We start from the raw sequence: 15,753 nt of genomic DNA, 5'->3' as shown, positions 1-15,753 counted from the left end.
TACCAGTACAAGGAGCTGTGCCAGATGTTCATCAAACCTGCAAAATGTAACTGGAAATAGATCAGTTATTATTTCCTCCACTGTAAACCAGCAGAATCAAATGAATCTATCAGCAAATCAGCCCAAAACAAATAAGAGATGGCAATTCTTCAAACTGAGTGTCATTCCCTTGGAACATAACAGAAGGTAACTGAACAACAAAGAGTTAACTGATGGCTGTTAAACACAAAAGAACAAGCTGCTGTCAGAATATTTAAATAACACTCTGCTGCAATGCTCAATTTACTCATCTTCACCAATTTATTTTGACCACAGCTGGACACAAGGTGCTGCAATATGTGGATACTTAGTCTGATTCAGTTCAGCTGTTCTTAGGAGCAACTACCAGCTGCCTTGCAATCAGGCCTGTTTCAGTTTAGAAAAGCTTGATTTTGCAATCAGCTTTTTTTTTTTCTTAAGAATTTGGGGGGGGAAATGAAGTTTTGCAGCTGTTTGCACTAGTGGTTCTGTATCAAGAAGTTAAAATGCAAGAGCAATGTGGCCTATTTAAGGGTTTTAAGAGCTGCCTCACAGCTAAAATAAACAAGGTCCTGCCAAAATAAGACAGGGCTCTGTACTTTTAAAGAAACCAAGGGCAAGGCAGAGGGAGGGATGACAAACAAACAGTTACTGACAGTTTGTAGGTGACACACTAGGGGAGTATTAAGTGACTGAAGTGAAAATAATTTGTCCCAAGGTAACTGTTCTGTGCCCCAGTTAACCAAAAGACTCCAGATTTCTAGCTGTATCTTCAGCACAGTGAATACACATTAAAATCCAAAGACAGGATTTTCTCTTCCCCTTTTGAATACTGGAGTTTCCTGTGCCCCAGTTTTCACAAATGAAAACTGAAACAAGTGCATTCCATTTCTGCAAGTCTTGTGAGCTGAGCAAGAGGAGAGGTCCTGTCTCCTTTTTCCCTGAGGGAAGCAAACACCAAGTTAGAGAGCATCACATGAAAAGTGATTCCAGCCAGGCAGGCCTGTGTATTTGTGTTTCCATACCAGAAGTTAAGCTATTTTCTCTCAAAGGAACATCAACTGCAACCTGAAACAAACATGCTGTGCCTGTCAGACTATCTGTGCTGTCCTACCTTCAACCAGCAGGACATCAATTCCAAATAATTCTTATGTTCTCCTCTATTACACAAAAAAATCTAAAAAAAACAGTATCTTGCCTTCTCTAATGAGATAATTGCTAATTTTCTCTACCTGTTTTCCCTGATAAATCAGTTCACCATCATTCCTTGCTACTAAGTAAATGGATTTGTCCTGTGAGAACCATTTTCTCCTAAACATGAAATAAAGGCCTGCTAATCTGGTATCACTTGGAGCAGTGAGTGCAGCTGGAAGTGATTTTGTGCAAGTACTGCTTTTACCAGTTCCAAGGACATGTGTTTTTTCTGCTCTTAATCTTTCCTGTAGGCTGGAAATCCTCTTCCCAGGGTGTGCTACAGTATCACACCAGCTCAGCTGCTGCAGCAGAGTCCCCAGAATGTCTAGGAAGAGGCCGACAAGGTGGAGCTGAACTACAAGTTCTTAAATTAAGAACACAAAACAAAACACAACCAACTTTTCATTGGAAGAGCTACAAGACTCTATTTGTCCTTAAAAATGTCTTTGATCAGAAACCCAGAGATCTGTCAAATCACAATACAAAAACAAATGCTGTGAACAGTTTCAGCAGGAAGAGCTCAGCTGGCAGCAATGCTGAGCTCCGGATATTGAACTCTTTGATCTTTCCACTTTACCTTTTAGGAGATGAAAGGAAATCTCTGCCCTTGCAGGCAGAGAGTATGGCACAAGCAGGGGGGTACAACAGACTATTTTACTGTAACAATTCCTAGATCAACCTAGACTAAAGGAAAACTGCCTCTTCCTCCATCTCAGCCTTTATTATATGCTTGGAGAAGCAATCCAAAACCATTAATCCGAATCCAAAGCCATTAAGGGTGACAGGGTTTCCTGTCACTCCCTTCCCAAGCTGACAACAGCCTGCTTTCTGTTCGAGCTTGAGCATCATGACCCCTGCACTCAGGTGTTTCTCTGTTTTCCCTCTATTCCCACTCTGACACTCCAAGATCCAAGCCCTCTGCCGGCTAAGTGCTGCACTGTGTCCCAGAACGACCCTTTCCAAATTCCTTCCCACTAAGTCATGCAGTGAAATACAGAGAGAGCCTGTTACAATGCCACTCCACCCCAGTGCTCTCCCTTCTGCTGTGGAGCAGTCTGCCTCCAGTAAAATTCCTACTTCCAGAATGGAAAATTTCATTTCAAACTTCCAGAAAGCTGCAGTGAAATGAAAACAGAGGAAGCTAACAGAACCTGATGTACTATTTTGGAAACCCTGACCCTCAACGTAACTTCTTGCCAGAACACACTTGTCACAAAAATGTTATTTGCAAGCAAGTCAACATTGCCCCAAACAGTTTTCTGTCACAGCTCAGACTAAGCAAAGAACATCATCTCTTCTGGCTTTTTTACATGCCTTAGGGCTTTTGTTTATCACATTAGAGATTCCCAAAAACACTTGCAGAGCTGAAGCTTTCTGTATGTGCTTTTAAGTCCAGAATTTAAAGTGATTTATAATCAATTTATATTAGAAGAACCAGCCTTAGAGGAGCATATTGCTTTAAGTCAGACACTGATTCTTTCCTCCTCATATTTTGAGTTAACTCAGTCTTGTCTGCTCTGCCTATTGTAAATTATTGTGACCAAAAACATGTTGCATGCTAATTCTGGTCTTAGCATTACTGGAAAGTTTTTTTAAAAATACTTTAAAAATTTTTCTATTTAATAAATACTAACTGTTACATTGAGAAAGCAAAATTTTTTGTAATTTTCAACCAGTATGATTCTTTAGTCAACAGTCCTTTTGCTCAGAACCAGGAAACCTATTTCACAAATACTTTGATATCAAATTGCCTTAATGTTACATTTTAACCTGGCCAATTTAACTTTAAGGTTTCCTACACAGTTATGGAATCACAATCCTACATTTATGCATTAACAGCCCTGGTGTCTCCCTTCTTCCATCTGTTCAGAGAGAACCCCCTTTCTGCCAGGCCCTACACAACCTCCTCAGAAGGACCACTCACATCCCAGATCTACTCAGACATCTGAAAAACTCTCACAGGAACATGCAAGAAAGCCACCCAACATTAGCCACTGCTTTTACCTGTGCCCAAATGCATTTTGTGAACAGTCTTGAGCAGCTCTCAGGTGGCAGCAGCTTTAAAATCACTTTGTGCAAGCATTGTGAAAACCACCAAGGGACAAACACAGCTCACCAAACAGAAGTTCAGTATCAGCCTGTTGTTCTGTGCTCCCTGAACAAAGCTTTACACAGGATTTTCTTGGAAACTCATTTTTACTATATTTGCCAATGGTATCTTGTACAGTCACACAATTGCTTCCTGCATCATGTGCTCCCTGCTGGAGAGGGCAAGTTTTCTACTGCTTATTAAAGCAATGCTGTGTAGGCTTCAAGTCTTCAGAGTAAAGAGTTTTCTAAGTATAATATCACCTCAGTAAGATAAAAACTGAATTCAACATGACTGCATTGCTTGTCAGAACCAAACCAGTTCTATTTAAAAAGAGACACAAACAGACTCACTGGCCACAAGTTCAGCCATGAGAACAGCAGGCAGCTCCCAGGGCACATGCAAGAAGTCAACATCAACAGATGATTTCGTGGGGGATGGTAATTTTCTTGCTTTTGTGTAATCTCTAGAGACAGCTGATATTATACAGCTGCTCCAGCATGACTGAAATAACCATCTCATTACACACAGTAATGAAACTGTATTTTATTATAAGCAAAACAGCTTTTATATCATCAAGAAACCAGGATCTATACACTTTTCAAAGAGCTACCCATGTAGAAATCACTTAGAAAACAACTTATACTTCCAATTAGAGGGGGGGGGAAAAAGGAATGGAGTGTTACAAAGAAACAAAACCAACCCCAAAAGAAACCAGAAAAAAAGAAGCAAACCTCATTATGCAACATCTGCCAATATCCTGGTCCTTCCAGGCAACAATCACCAGCTCCAAATCACAGTATTCCAAAATAAAAGTGACTGCTTGCTCAAACTTGCTCAATGCTTTCTGCTTAGCAATTCCAGACTTGCTTTTGGCAAAGAAAATCTACTAGTCCACAAAGTGTGCTCTTCAGAACCATTTCAGCATTTCCTTCTTCCAAAAAAGAAAACAGCACAAAGCCACAGAGTACATCTACTGCATCTTTGTGGGGGAAAAAGAAAGGAAAAACTGGGGGTGTGGAAGGGTGTCTGATGCAGTGAAAAAGCTACACAGACTCAAAGGCAACAGCAGAAGCATATCTGGGAAGCCTGGAGAAAGGCAGGGAACCATCTTCAGTATTCTGCATTGAAAGGGTAGCCCTTGTGAGTTTTGCACCTGGAGGAAATCAAAAAGCAAAGATTATCTCACATCCCAAAGGCATTGTATGTAGCTGTAACCACTTCAAAGACCCACAAGGGAAGAGATGAATGTATAAAAGCAAAGTCTGCTTCTCTTTTCCTTGGTGACATGCTGCATTTCCAGACAAAAAGATTGAGTGCCTTCTTTCGTTTGGGTGATGGAACCTAGAGGTGCTTTGTAGATAACTAACACAAGGTTTTGCTATTTACTGACAGGAAGACCTTTTTTGCAGCCTTCCAAAAAAGATTTCATATCTGGATCTACACTTCCAAGTAGCAAATCCTCATGTTATATTTTGAATGTTCATCTACCTTCCCAACAACTCCTGAAGAACACACAGATTTTGGAATGTACTTCAGACAAAACACCACAAGCAAAACTAATCAAGTTTTAAAGTCTGCATCATGCTCATTCCTCCAATATGGACAAAAAAATTACAAATAAGAAGCCTCCTGTTGCAATTCCAACTACAAAGAGTTTCTTGGCAACTGAACTGAGTTTGCTCAATGCTCATCATGTTTTGGTTCACAAAATGAACATTTAAAAAAAAAATCTTACTCTGAAAAGTTATTTTTCAGATGACCCCTTTAAAAATGGAGTTTGCATATCCTGAATTTCAGTCAAGACTACCATTTGTAACTTCATTTACTGAACTATGTGATAACTCAACAGTTTAAAGAAAAGGAAGTGCCACTTACACAAACATTTCACAGGCTCTCCAGTTTCTATTAAAGCTGAGAATAGTTGCCATCTCCTCTTTAGACAATTCAAAGTCAAACACCTAACAGGAGAAAAAGCCAGAAATCACCTCTTTGAACAAATCAGCGCTTGTAAGCAAAAAAAAAGAAAATTAGGAAAAAAAATAAAGCCACAAAATTAAAGAACAAGTCCACAGTGTAGGTGCTTGTTGGAGGTGAGTGTTTCACAAAGGAAAGGAAAAAGACAAGATTCCCTGGATTTGTGAGCCTCCTCTAGCTGGAGTGGGAGAGGGAGGTGAGCAAGGAGAGGCAGGAATTAGAGAATCTCAAGCTGCAGTTACACATGCCAGTTGCTTGAAGAATTTGGGGAGCACTGTGTAGCAGAATGCCTCCATCTCCCAATTGCAAAGAATGCATCTCTCTGTGCTAAGCCAAAATTGTAGCTGCAAGACCTCCATATTCCACCTAAAGCCACTGAGTGTTTGGAAGCAAAATCCTAATACTGAGTCCAGTCCAGGACCACTGAATCCAGAGCAGCAACATTGTTTATGGACACCAGGACTATTTCCTTAAAAGTGCTTGCTCTACAGAAGTCTTTTGGGGTGTGCTACTGCACTCAGGCCCCAAATAAGCTGTCAAATGACTCATTCACATGACAAAACAGGAACAATCACAATGTGACTGCTCAGATTATCAGGATACAGCTTTCCCAAAGCTTTGGTCACTCCTGCTCTCCCATTGTAATATTAAATTCAACCCTCAGGAGACTGTAGGTAAACACATGGAGGAAAAGCCCAGGAGAGCACCTGGGAAGGGTGAGAAAGGCTCACTGCTGGCTGTGCAGGGAGAAGCCAAGCCATCCCTGGACATGCCATGCATCAGCTCACTCCACTGACTCACCTGGAAGTTCTCCACAATGCGCTGTGGGGTGATGGATTTGGGAATCACAACCACGTTCCTCTGGATGTGGAACCGGATGAGAACCTGCAAGAGGCACAGCACTGCATCAGAGAGGGCATGGCTCCTGCTCCATGCAAGCACAGCCTGTTTAGCTCTGCTAAACAGTAAGTAATTTACAGTTACTTACTGTAAATGGTACAATTCAGCAGAATTAACCCACTCTGTGGAGCTGCTTTTCAAATTTTACCTGAATTCTAAACATCACTTCCTGAAGTGCATGTAAAGGAGTGGTGGAATCACACAAGGCTTTCTTTCTCCTTTCCCCTGCCATTTAGTGACACTCAATTCCTTTCCTTCTCACCCAGATTTTGAATAGGCCATTCAAATGTTCCCTTCTTTGCAACAACACTTGAGATGGCAAGACAAACAAACACAGCACCATCTGAAGATGGGTCAAGAAAATGTTCTTTGTGATGATCAGAGCACCCTTGCAAGCATGCATGGAAGGCCACATAAGGAACAAACCTGCACTGCTACCTAACACCACAGATGACAGGGGATGAAGAGCCAGCCTGTCCTCTGCATTGTCATTAGCTTGTGCTGCAAGAAGGGGTACTGTGGCATCTACCCACCTGTGCTGAGGTTTTGTTGTGCTTGGCTGCAATCTCTTTGATCTTGGGGTCATCCAGAAGGGAAGGATCCTCAGGCTTAGCCCTACACAGAGAAAACAAATCAGTGGCAAGAAACCTCCATAGGTCCAACCTAGTAAAGATCTGTATCTGGATGAAAAATTAATGCTGCACACATAGTCTTAGTGCTTCCAGAATAATCCACACCAGCTCCCTGGCAAAGCAGTCTTACCATGGTCTGTCAGGAGAGCCCAGGGGGCTGTAGGCTGTCACAGCAATCCCTTTGGATTGACAGTACTTGATCAGCTTCTCCTGGGTAAGGTATGGATGACACTCCACCTGCCAACATAAAAAGTATAGAGACTGATAATGACTTAACTGCTTTAACATGTTCCAGGGATTAGTTTAATTAAAGGCTGATTTTTGTGCTAACTCAGAGTCTAAGCAATATTATAGTCTTCATTTTCTCTATGCCCCACCCCCTTACTACTATTTATTGGAGCTCTCCTTGCAGTGAAGGGTCCAAGGACTGTGACAAAACTCCTTAAAACTTTGCTGATCTGGATCATCTCCAGCATATGGGTGACCAGCTACACAATTGCTTCGATGGGACAGTAAAATGCACACCCAGAAGAGCTGTAAAATCACAGCAATAGGATTGCAGACCAAAGTTCTTTTTTCACCCCTAATTAAACATGCCATAATATTTTTTACAGCTACCATATTAACTTCAAGGTCAGCATTGTTTCATTAGTCTTTATTTGCTTTGTGTCAATACTCACACTAAACACCCCTAGTCTGAAATTGTTGAGAATGGTTGCCTGCTACAGATTTTAGACCTTCAGCCCAGTGACCATTACAGACCTTGTACAAACACACGTGCACTTAGCATGAACTTCCATAAGAAGAGTTGCATAATGGCATACAGACTCCTTCCCACTGGGTGTGTGCTCTGGCAGGCACATTCACAGATAGGGAGTGTGGAGCAGGAACTGCTCACGTGTCAGGTGGCACTGAATGAGCATGAATATTTGATACTTTGCACAGAGGGACTTTCAGGATAGCTGCACACCAGGGAGCACTACTTTTCTTCCAGCAGGCAACAGCAAGAACCATTTGGACTCTGCTGCCATTTGAGCCTCCTGCAGCTGCACTCTGAGGGCAGTCCCTGGAAACTTGTGCTGCTGGCAGGTGGAGCAAGGCAATGCAAAACATGGAATCAGTTTACAGCCTGGAGCTCTTTATTTGGTTCTAGCTGCCTGCTGTTATCAGAGGCCTGCATGCCTCTTTCCCCTCTGAGACATGCTGGAATATTAAACAGAACAGAGAGCTCCATTTTTAGGACATATTATACATATTTATTTTGCTTCAGCAGTTGCAGAAAGACAGCTATTTAAGAGTAATAGAGCATCTAGTTTTCTCAACTATTCAATAAGCAGAATTTATGCAACATAAGCAAGGCACAGTCATCCTCACCTCTTCACTGACACTCAAGTTGAAAAATTAAATTAAGTACCAGCATCATTGTTATGTACTTACTACCTTGCCAAATTAATTTCTCACCACAACTGAAACCAACACAACCTGGATGCAGTCAAATAAAGAATGGGAATGACAAGAAAGACAATGGGTTACATGTGAAGTATCTGCACAGAGAAAGTGTTTTCAGGAAGCACTCTCACTATTAGCCCAACTGGTAAGTGTTAGTAACAGCAAGCTTTCAGGCTTGTAGGCATTTCTTCAGAAGCCATAGTTCATATAGGACAGGGACCAAAGACCCAGTGCTTTGTGCTAAACTTGATTATAGTCAATAATCATTTAGAGCCTGAGGGCATTGACAAGTGTGAGAGTCCAAGACCAGTGACCCCTATGCCAGAGAAGGTAATTGATATGATAATAATATTAATGATATGATATAAAAAATAATGTAATTGTCATATAGTGATCATGGCAATGAGGTGTGGCAGATGTTGAAAGGTTACCATAAAACTTACACTAAGTTCTCTGAAAGTGCTTTGGAGAGATAAGACTCAAGTTACCACAATAAATGACCCAGTTTTAATAATCAGTAATTGACTAGAGTCCTTCAAATGCCATTAGAGTCAAGTCAACTCCAGGCAGACCCTACTGGGGCCTGTCCTGGCACTTGTCCTCTTCAGCAACCTGTGCCAGTCTATACTCATGTCAATCTTGAAGATGATGTCAAACTGGGGAAAAACCACTCAAGAGCAGGACTGCCATTGCAGCAGGACCCATTCAGGCAGAAACAACAGGCAAACAAAAACCTGAAGGAATTAAAAAAGGCTGCACACAAAGCCATGCACCTGAGAAGGAAAAGCCCCTGGCAATAGCACAGGCTGGAACCTGACTACCTGTAAAGCAGCCATGCTAGAAAGGACTGGGGGGGTCATAACAGACTGAGCAGGACACGAGGCAGCAGTGAGCCCTGGCAGCAGGAACACAGCCAGTAAATTGTGAGAAATGATCATTTGCCTCTACTCATCCTTGCCAGACCACCTTCATAATACTGTGTCCAGTTTTCCTCTTCCCAGCTCCCCTCAGTAGCAGAAATACTGACAGACTGCCATCAATTCAGCAGAGAAACTCCAGGATGGCTAAAGGCTGGAGAACCTGCCAGACTGGGAAAGGCTGAGAAAGCTGGGCTTGCTGTGTCTGGGGAAGGGAAGGCTTCAGGCCCCCTAATAGCAGCTTTTCAGCACCTAAAAGGGGTCATTCAAAGACAAGCCAAGCTCTTCAGTGCTGCTTGGGGGAAGGCAACAGATGCAGGCTGAAAACAAGAGAGGGTGAGACTGGATGTAGAACTCCCCCTCCCTGTCATACACTCAAGGGGGTCAGGGAGCAGAGCACACTGCCTGGGGAGGCTGTGCAGTCTCCAGCCTCACAGGTTTTCAAGATGGATAAAGCCCTGGACAACCTGGTCTGATCTCAGGGCTGGTGTTCCTCTGAGCAGATCATCTCCCAAGGTCTCCTGCCACCTGAATTTTTCTAAGATTTCATTCAAGTGCTGTCTATACAATTTCTACTCTATTGCCCACCCTGCAACTCCATCTCCTCCTAACCCTCATTACAACTCTTGAGTCCATAAAGCATGTTCCTGATCAATTCCCTCAGTCATCTGCAACAGGAACTGGCTTCTCCACAAAAGTGTCATGAAAAGGTCATCCAATTCTCTCTATATACATACACCAAGTCTTACTCTACTGCAAGGAAGTTTTTCCAGCTCATCTGAGTTCCCCCTCCTTTCCTCCTACAAGGAGGGATTCTGGAGCTGCTCATTACCAGATTTCCAAGCAGTGGCACAGAGTTCATAAAACCAGCACCTTGGCATCACCTGGAGGGTGAGATTGAAGAATATGTAGTCTCTGAAGTAGAATATGTCTATTCCAGTCTCTTTCTATAACCTTACTTCAAAGTAAGATCTTTGTAATTTTCTTAAAAATACCCACAGCAAATGACCACACAAAAAAGAACACCACCAAACACTTGCCTCTGCCACTTTGCAGCTCACCTGATTATTTGCCGGTTTGTACTTCAGTCCTGGCTTGTTCAGGATTCTTTCAATCTGCTCATGGTTGAAGTTGGAGATTCCAATGGCTTTTACCAGGCCAGCATCCACCAGCTCCTCCATGGCCTGGAGGAAAAGAAGCACAAAGTCAGGATCTAATATACAAAGGCAGGGCCTGAACAGCACATGCTTCCTGACATGCCTTGTTTCCTTCATAAGACACCTAAATGAAGTGTTCAGATTCCCAGAGTTCAAGCTTGAGTGAAAAAACCCCAGAGCACTGGTGTATATGTGCCATGCCTCCCATACTCAAAGGACTCATTCTTTGAGATTATGGAAATTCACAAGTCAGAAGTGGAAAATGATGAATTGATACATGACAATTTGCTATTGCACCAGTGAGTCTTTCCAAGTAATTCCAAGTACATGAGATTGCCTTCTGCTCTCAGCAGTCTCTGATGCTCTCATTACCTTCATCAGTCTAAACCTTCCCCTGCTGTGGCTGAACTTACCTCCCATGTGTCTAGAATGTCTGTGTTGCTGGAGATACCAACGCCTTTGTCATCTACAGGGAACAGGTCCTCTCCTGCCTGTCAGTGAGAGAGAAATTACTTGAAACAGACATTATTGGGAGGTTGGGTTAACACCAGCTGAAGACCATGATCCAATAAGCACTAATTATACTGATTATCTACATATGTATTAGACTTTAATACTCACTATCTATAGGTTTCAGTCTTTTCTTTTGTGTTCTCATGGTACTGTAGTGGTTTTTTTGCCTACAGTCAAGCCAGTAAGGACAGATACTTCTGATGGACACTGTGTCCACTGTCTCATTGAAATCCAACTAGTTGAAACTTAAGTCTCCATTTGTAACACAGAAAGTAGATTCACAGCCAGTTTGCAAAAATACACAGTTGTTACCTGCTCATAATGAAGAGTTTTAGTGAAATGCATAATAAGGACCCACTTAGGACTTGGAATATGTTCACCTTATACTGGACCAGATCTCCTCCATGGGGAGTCTCATTGCTTAAGTTGCTGGCACAGGGAAGGTTAGAACACTCTGTGTCCCTGTTAGGACTATCTGCCAGGTACCAAATTCATTCAAAACCAGTTATTTTCTACTAATTCATTATTTACACCACAACACATTTCCACTTTGATAGTTCCATCCATGTGAAATTAATTTTAAAAATACAGATGTTCTAAAGAGCAGTTCATCTTGGTAGCAAGAGGTAGAAAGAAAATCTTGGTCAAGTTCTCACTGAAAGCCTAAACTTGTACAAATCCAAACTGAGACATCAGTTCCTTTGCATGCAGACAGTGGAAGAGTTAGGAACTAAAAAGTTTAACTCCTTTTAGAGTTAAAAAAGTTAACTCTTTTTAGCTCTTTTTAGAGCCCGTGGAATGCTAAAGCTCCTACAGCAAAGGTCAGTTCAAACTGGATTGTATTTAAGGACTCAGTGATTAAAGACAGAAATGAAAGACCATCAATCTCTTATTCTGTAACATACAAAGGAACTTCAGTCAGACAGCAAAGTATAGCCCTCTTCCACAAAGAGGGAACCACACTGAGTGTAGCTTTGGATTTGTAGAACACAACACAAGCAATAATCAAACAGAAAGAGCTATAACTTCTGCTCCCAGCAGGGAAACCCATCCCCAGGGTTCAAGGTCTGCCTCTTCCAAAAGGGCAGCAGATGCCATGCAAGCAGGGATCTCAGAAGCAAAAATCAGCCTGGCTCACATGGCCACAGTAAAGCTGAGCACCAGATCAGTGCTGTTACACAATACACACAGAATGATCTGAGCAACTGAAGCAATCACTGGGCTATAAAGCCATACAGCTCCTCATAATTGCCACTCACAGACAAAGCTAAGGGCACTGCTGTTACTGTACCTTCAAACCAAGAGGCCAGTGGATGAGGTACAGATCCAGGTAATCCAGTTTCAGGGCAGTAAGAGTCTTCTGGCAGGCTCCCTTCACCAGATGCTTCTCATGAAACGTGCACCACAGCTGGAGACAAAAAGCCAAGGCACATTGTGACCTCTTGGGTTAAAGCTCTTGGAACTCTTCTGTACTGCTCAGCAGGATGCCTGTCCCCTTGGGAAAGTGATGTGAAACCAGGACATCCTACAGCTCTTCCAGTGGGGCTGTTCTGTGAGCAGCACTGGCCTGTGATACTGGGCAGTGTGTGCAGTGGCAGCACACATGACTGCACAGTGTCCTGGCAGACAGCAGAAGCAGTCTTGTTTCACTTATTAAGACTAAAGCTGAAAGCATCACCCAAATCTGTGATATGGACCCTGAATAATTCTCAATACAGGATGAGGTAAAGCAGGAGTCTCAGGCATGGCTTAAGTGATGCTCTGAATTGTTCCACACTGCACAACAGAAGAGGTAAGTAAAGAAGCAGGGAGTTACTTTAAAATAAAAAGGTATCCCCTGGTATATCCTATATCATCAGACCCCTACCTTACTGACGACAAAGAGGTCCTCTCGTTTCACAACGCCTTCCTTGATTTTCTGCTGGATCCCCTCCCCAACTTCGTTCTCATTCTGGTAGACATAGGCACAGTCCAGGTGGCGGTACCCGGCATCGATGGCAGCCGTCACCGCAGCTGTCACCTTCCCTGGGGGGGACTAAAAAAAGCGATGGCAAAAAAATCTCTCAGCAACACAATATTGAAGACCTGTCTCACGGCAAGATAAAATTGAGAAAGCCGCTACATCCAAAGCAAACCACAACTACAATAAAGCCAAATCCCGGCGGCGGCCTGGCCGGGTGTCTGTGGCACCGGCAGCGCTCGCAGGGCCCGAGCCGCGCTCCTTCCTTCCTTCCTTCCCCGCTCCCCATCGCCCTCCCGCCGCCAGCCCAAGGGAGCGCCTCCGGTACCTTCCACGTGCCCAGCCCCAGGATGGGCATCTTGGCTCCGGTGTTGAGCTGCACGTAGCTCGCCATGACCGCGCCAGCAGCACCACCACGGCTGCGGCCGAACCCCGCGCCTTTAATAGCGAGCGGGGCCGGGCCCGCCCCGCCCGGCGCGGCGCGGGGCTGCCGGGGCGGCGCCGAGCCCGGGGCCGCGGCCGGGGTGTGGAGCAGGCCGCGACTGCGGCTCGGGGCTGGGGCATCGGGCTGTGCTCACCGCACACGGACCCTCCCGCAGCGCCTCGTCCCCGGGGCGGGGGTGACACTGGGGATGTGAGACACAGCTGTCCCGGCGCCCCAAGAGCTGAGGGCGCTGAGCCCCGTGTCCCCACAGGGGTGGCGGCCCGGGCTGGACCCCCTTGCCAAAGTCTTGTGGCCCTGTGTGCTGATGCAGCGACACGACAGCAGAAACCTCGGTGGTTTCTGAGAGCGAGGAGAAACCTCGGTGGTTTCTGAGAGCCAGGAGAAGCTGTTCCTGCCAGCCAAGTGGGACAAACGCGGCTTCCACTGCGAGCTGTGGCTTAGGAGTAATTTAGGGTAGAGTGAATCTAAGAAAATCCCCAGCTTTATTTTGAATTTTGGAAGAGGTTTTTTTGAAACTGTTTTGAAAGTCTCAGAAGAGGAACAGTGACTTTTTAATGAGTGACATAATGATCGTGTTGTCCCTCTGTCTTTAGGGAGGTGCTGAGGACATTGCAGAATAAAATGCCTGATTGTAATCACAGGCAGTAGTGGCCAGCAGTCGCCCATCACAAACTGGCTTTGATGCTCTTGCAGACAAGCATTTGCTGTTCTGCTGAAGACGTCACAGTGCAATGGAAAAACCCAGACTTGCCTGGGAGGCTTTACTGCTTATTCACATGTGAAGAGTTTCTTCAGGTGCGAGCATTTGCTCTGGGTGCCTCTCCCTGCTATCTGCAGCTTCATATTTTTTGCTCCATTTAGCTAAGGATGGCAAGGTAATTGGTTTTCCTCTTTAATGTTCCTCCTGTTTCATGTCAGCACCATCAGGTACCCCGGCAGGATGCAATGTGCTTTCGCTTGGATCACAAAACCTTTACACAACTTGGTGCTTATCTCTTGCTGATTGGGTTGAATTTTCCCTCGTGATTTCAAGTCAGAGAGATGCCTCCATCCTGTCACAAGAGGCTTCAGGCAGAAGTTCTGTATTTTGTTTTTGCTGTTAGCTCTTGCGAGCTGGATCCTTCCCCCTCAGAGCTGTAAGGCCACTCAGCTTTCCAGTGTTTGCCTCTCCCGAAGGTCTGGTGGGGGCCTTGGGGGAAGAAGAAGTACTGCACATGTCACCCTGTGACAGCCAGCCTGCTAAATCTTGTGCCCTGTGTCCTTGATAACATGGCCATGCCTTTACAGAGAGCACTGACATTGAGGAAGTGCAAGGGGGAGGAGGGTCTTGCTTTCTTTTTTTTTTTCCCTTGATCCACGTGCACTGGAACAGGAGGAGTAATCTTATGAGTTTTTGGTTTGTTTTGCTGACTTTGCATTTAGCAACTGTGATTTCACCACAAGTTGTGACTTTGGTGACCAGCAGTGTTTGGAATCTGAGAACAGAGCCCAAAATAAGGGAAGTGGGTATGTCCTTATGGACAGTGCTCACTGGAGAGACCCACTGAGAACACATGAAGGCAAAGAAGGGAGATGACAGTGTTGTGAGGTGTGATCATACCTACAGCTAAGGGGAAGAGCTGCAGGGGTCTGTACAGACACAGGCATAGCTGAAACCAGAGTTTGGAGGTGAGGGCATGCAGGTTTCACGCTTGAATCACTGGGAAGCACAGCAGGAATTTCTGCTTTGCTTGGAGAGGAGATTTATCTTGCTCAGTGGGGGTTCTAATTCCACCTCTGGATGCCAGGAGGCAGATCTCAGGGGCTTGGCCAGCCCTGACTGTAGAGGATCTCAGCCTCTTTTTCACTCTGAGCTCAGATTAGCCCAGGACCATATCTTGGTGGATCTCCCTTATTCTCAGAGCTAAAGAAGCTTTTTGTCCTCATGCTTTTGTCCTTTAATTGCACCTGCTGAAATAACAAGCTCCAGGCACAGCCAAGGATGAGGAAGTGATCTTGCCACCCCTCTGTGGTGATTATTGTGTGGGAAGGGCAGGTTTAGTGCAGCAGGGGAAGTCTGGACAGGGGGAAACCATGAACTGCCCCAGACTGGTCAGGGCTGATTCTGGCAGGCTCTGAAACTGGTGCTGTACCTGGGATGACTGAGTTCTGGCAGATGGAAAGCACCTGTGTGTCCCTCACAGTCCCCCTGGCCCCTGAGAAGGAGGGCAGCACCTCACTCCAAAGGGAGCTCCTGTGGGCTGGGTCACTCCTGCTGGGCAGGACAGTGGCAGTCCTGGGGATAGTGGCAGTCCTGGGGACAGCAGACTGCCTACCCAGGAGCTCTAGGACACAGTAAGCAGGACTGAGTGGTGAAAGAAGCATCAAGCACCCAGCATCACTCTCTGAGCTGCCCTTGGTTCCAGGGAGGGACTGGGATGGCCTGGATGTAACTGTGGTGACAAAGGCAGGGTGGAGAGGAAGACAGGGAGTGGATTGGTGTTTGGCTCAAACAGAGGCTGG

The 15,753-nt window shown here is 44.8% G+C and overlaps 1 protein-coding gene across 1 annotated transcript; it reads right to left on the bottom strand.

Annotated features, from left to right (window-relative positions):
• Positions 1–3,827: 3,827 nt before the first annotated feature.
• Positions 3,828–13,293, bottom strand: LOC132328238 (aldo-keto reductase family 1 member B1-like). Its single transcript, XM_059848060.1, has 10 exons — positions 13,135–13,293; positions 12,714–12,881; positions 12,138–12,254; positions 10,747–10,824; positions 10,238–10,360; positions 6,941–7,047; positions 6,712–6,793; positions 6,080–6,163; positions 5,180–5,262; positions 3,828–4,457 (listed from the first exon to the last, which is right to left on the bottom strand). Exons 1-10 carry the CDS (start codon positions 13,198–13,200, stop codon positions 4,415–4,417), a joined length of 951 nt encoding a protein of 316 aa, XP_059704043.1. The 5' UTR covers positions 13,201–13,293; the 3' UTR covers positions 3,828–4,414.
• Positions 13,294–15,753: the final 2,460 nt, after the last annotated feature.

The sequence above is a fragment of the Haemorhous mexicanus genome, chromosome 5 (assembly GCF_027477595.1).
Source record: "Haemorhous mexicanus isolate bHaeMex1 chromosome 5, bHaeMex1.pri, whole genome shotgun sequence".
In the NCBI taxonomy this organism is placed as follows: Eukaryota; Metazoa; Chordata; class Aves; order Passeriformes; family Fringillidae; genus Haemorhous; species Haemorhous mexicanus.
This window is presented reverse-complemented; position numbering and strand designations above follow the sequence as displayed.

Excerpts from the sequence above, each read along its gene's own strand:
- LOC132328238 (XM_059848060.1), bottom strand. The coding sequence starts at position 13,200 with ATGGCGAGCTACGTGCAGCTCAACACCGGAGCCAAGATGCCCATCCTG. Across the intron at positions 12,255-12,713 it reads ACCTCTTTGTCGTCAGTAAG|CTGTGGTGCACGTTTCATGA; the intron begins GTAGGGGTCTGA and ends TTTTGTCTCCAG. Across the intron at positions 7,048-10,237 it reads ACAAACCGGCAAATAATCAG|GTGGAGTGTCATCCATACCT; the intron begins GTGAGCTGCAAA and ends TTATGTTGGCAG.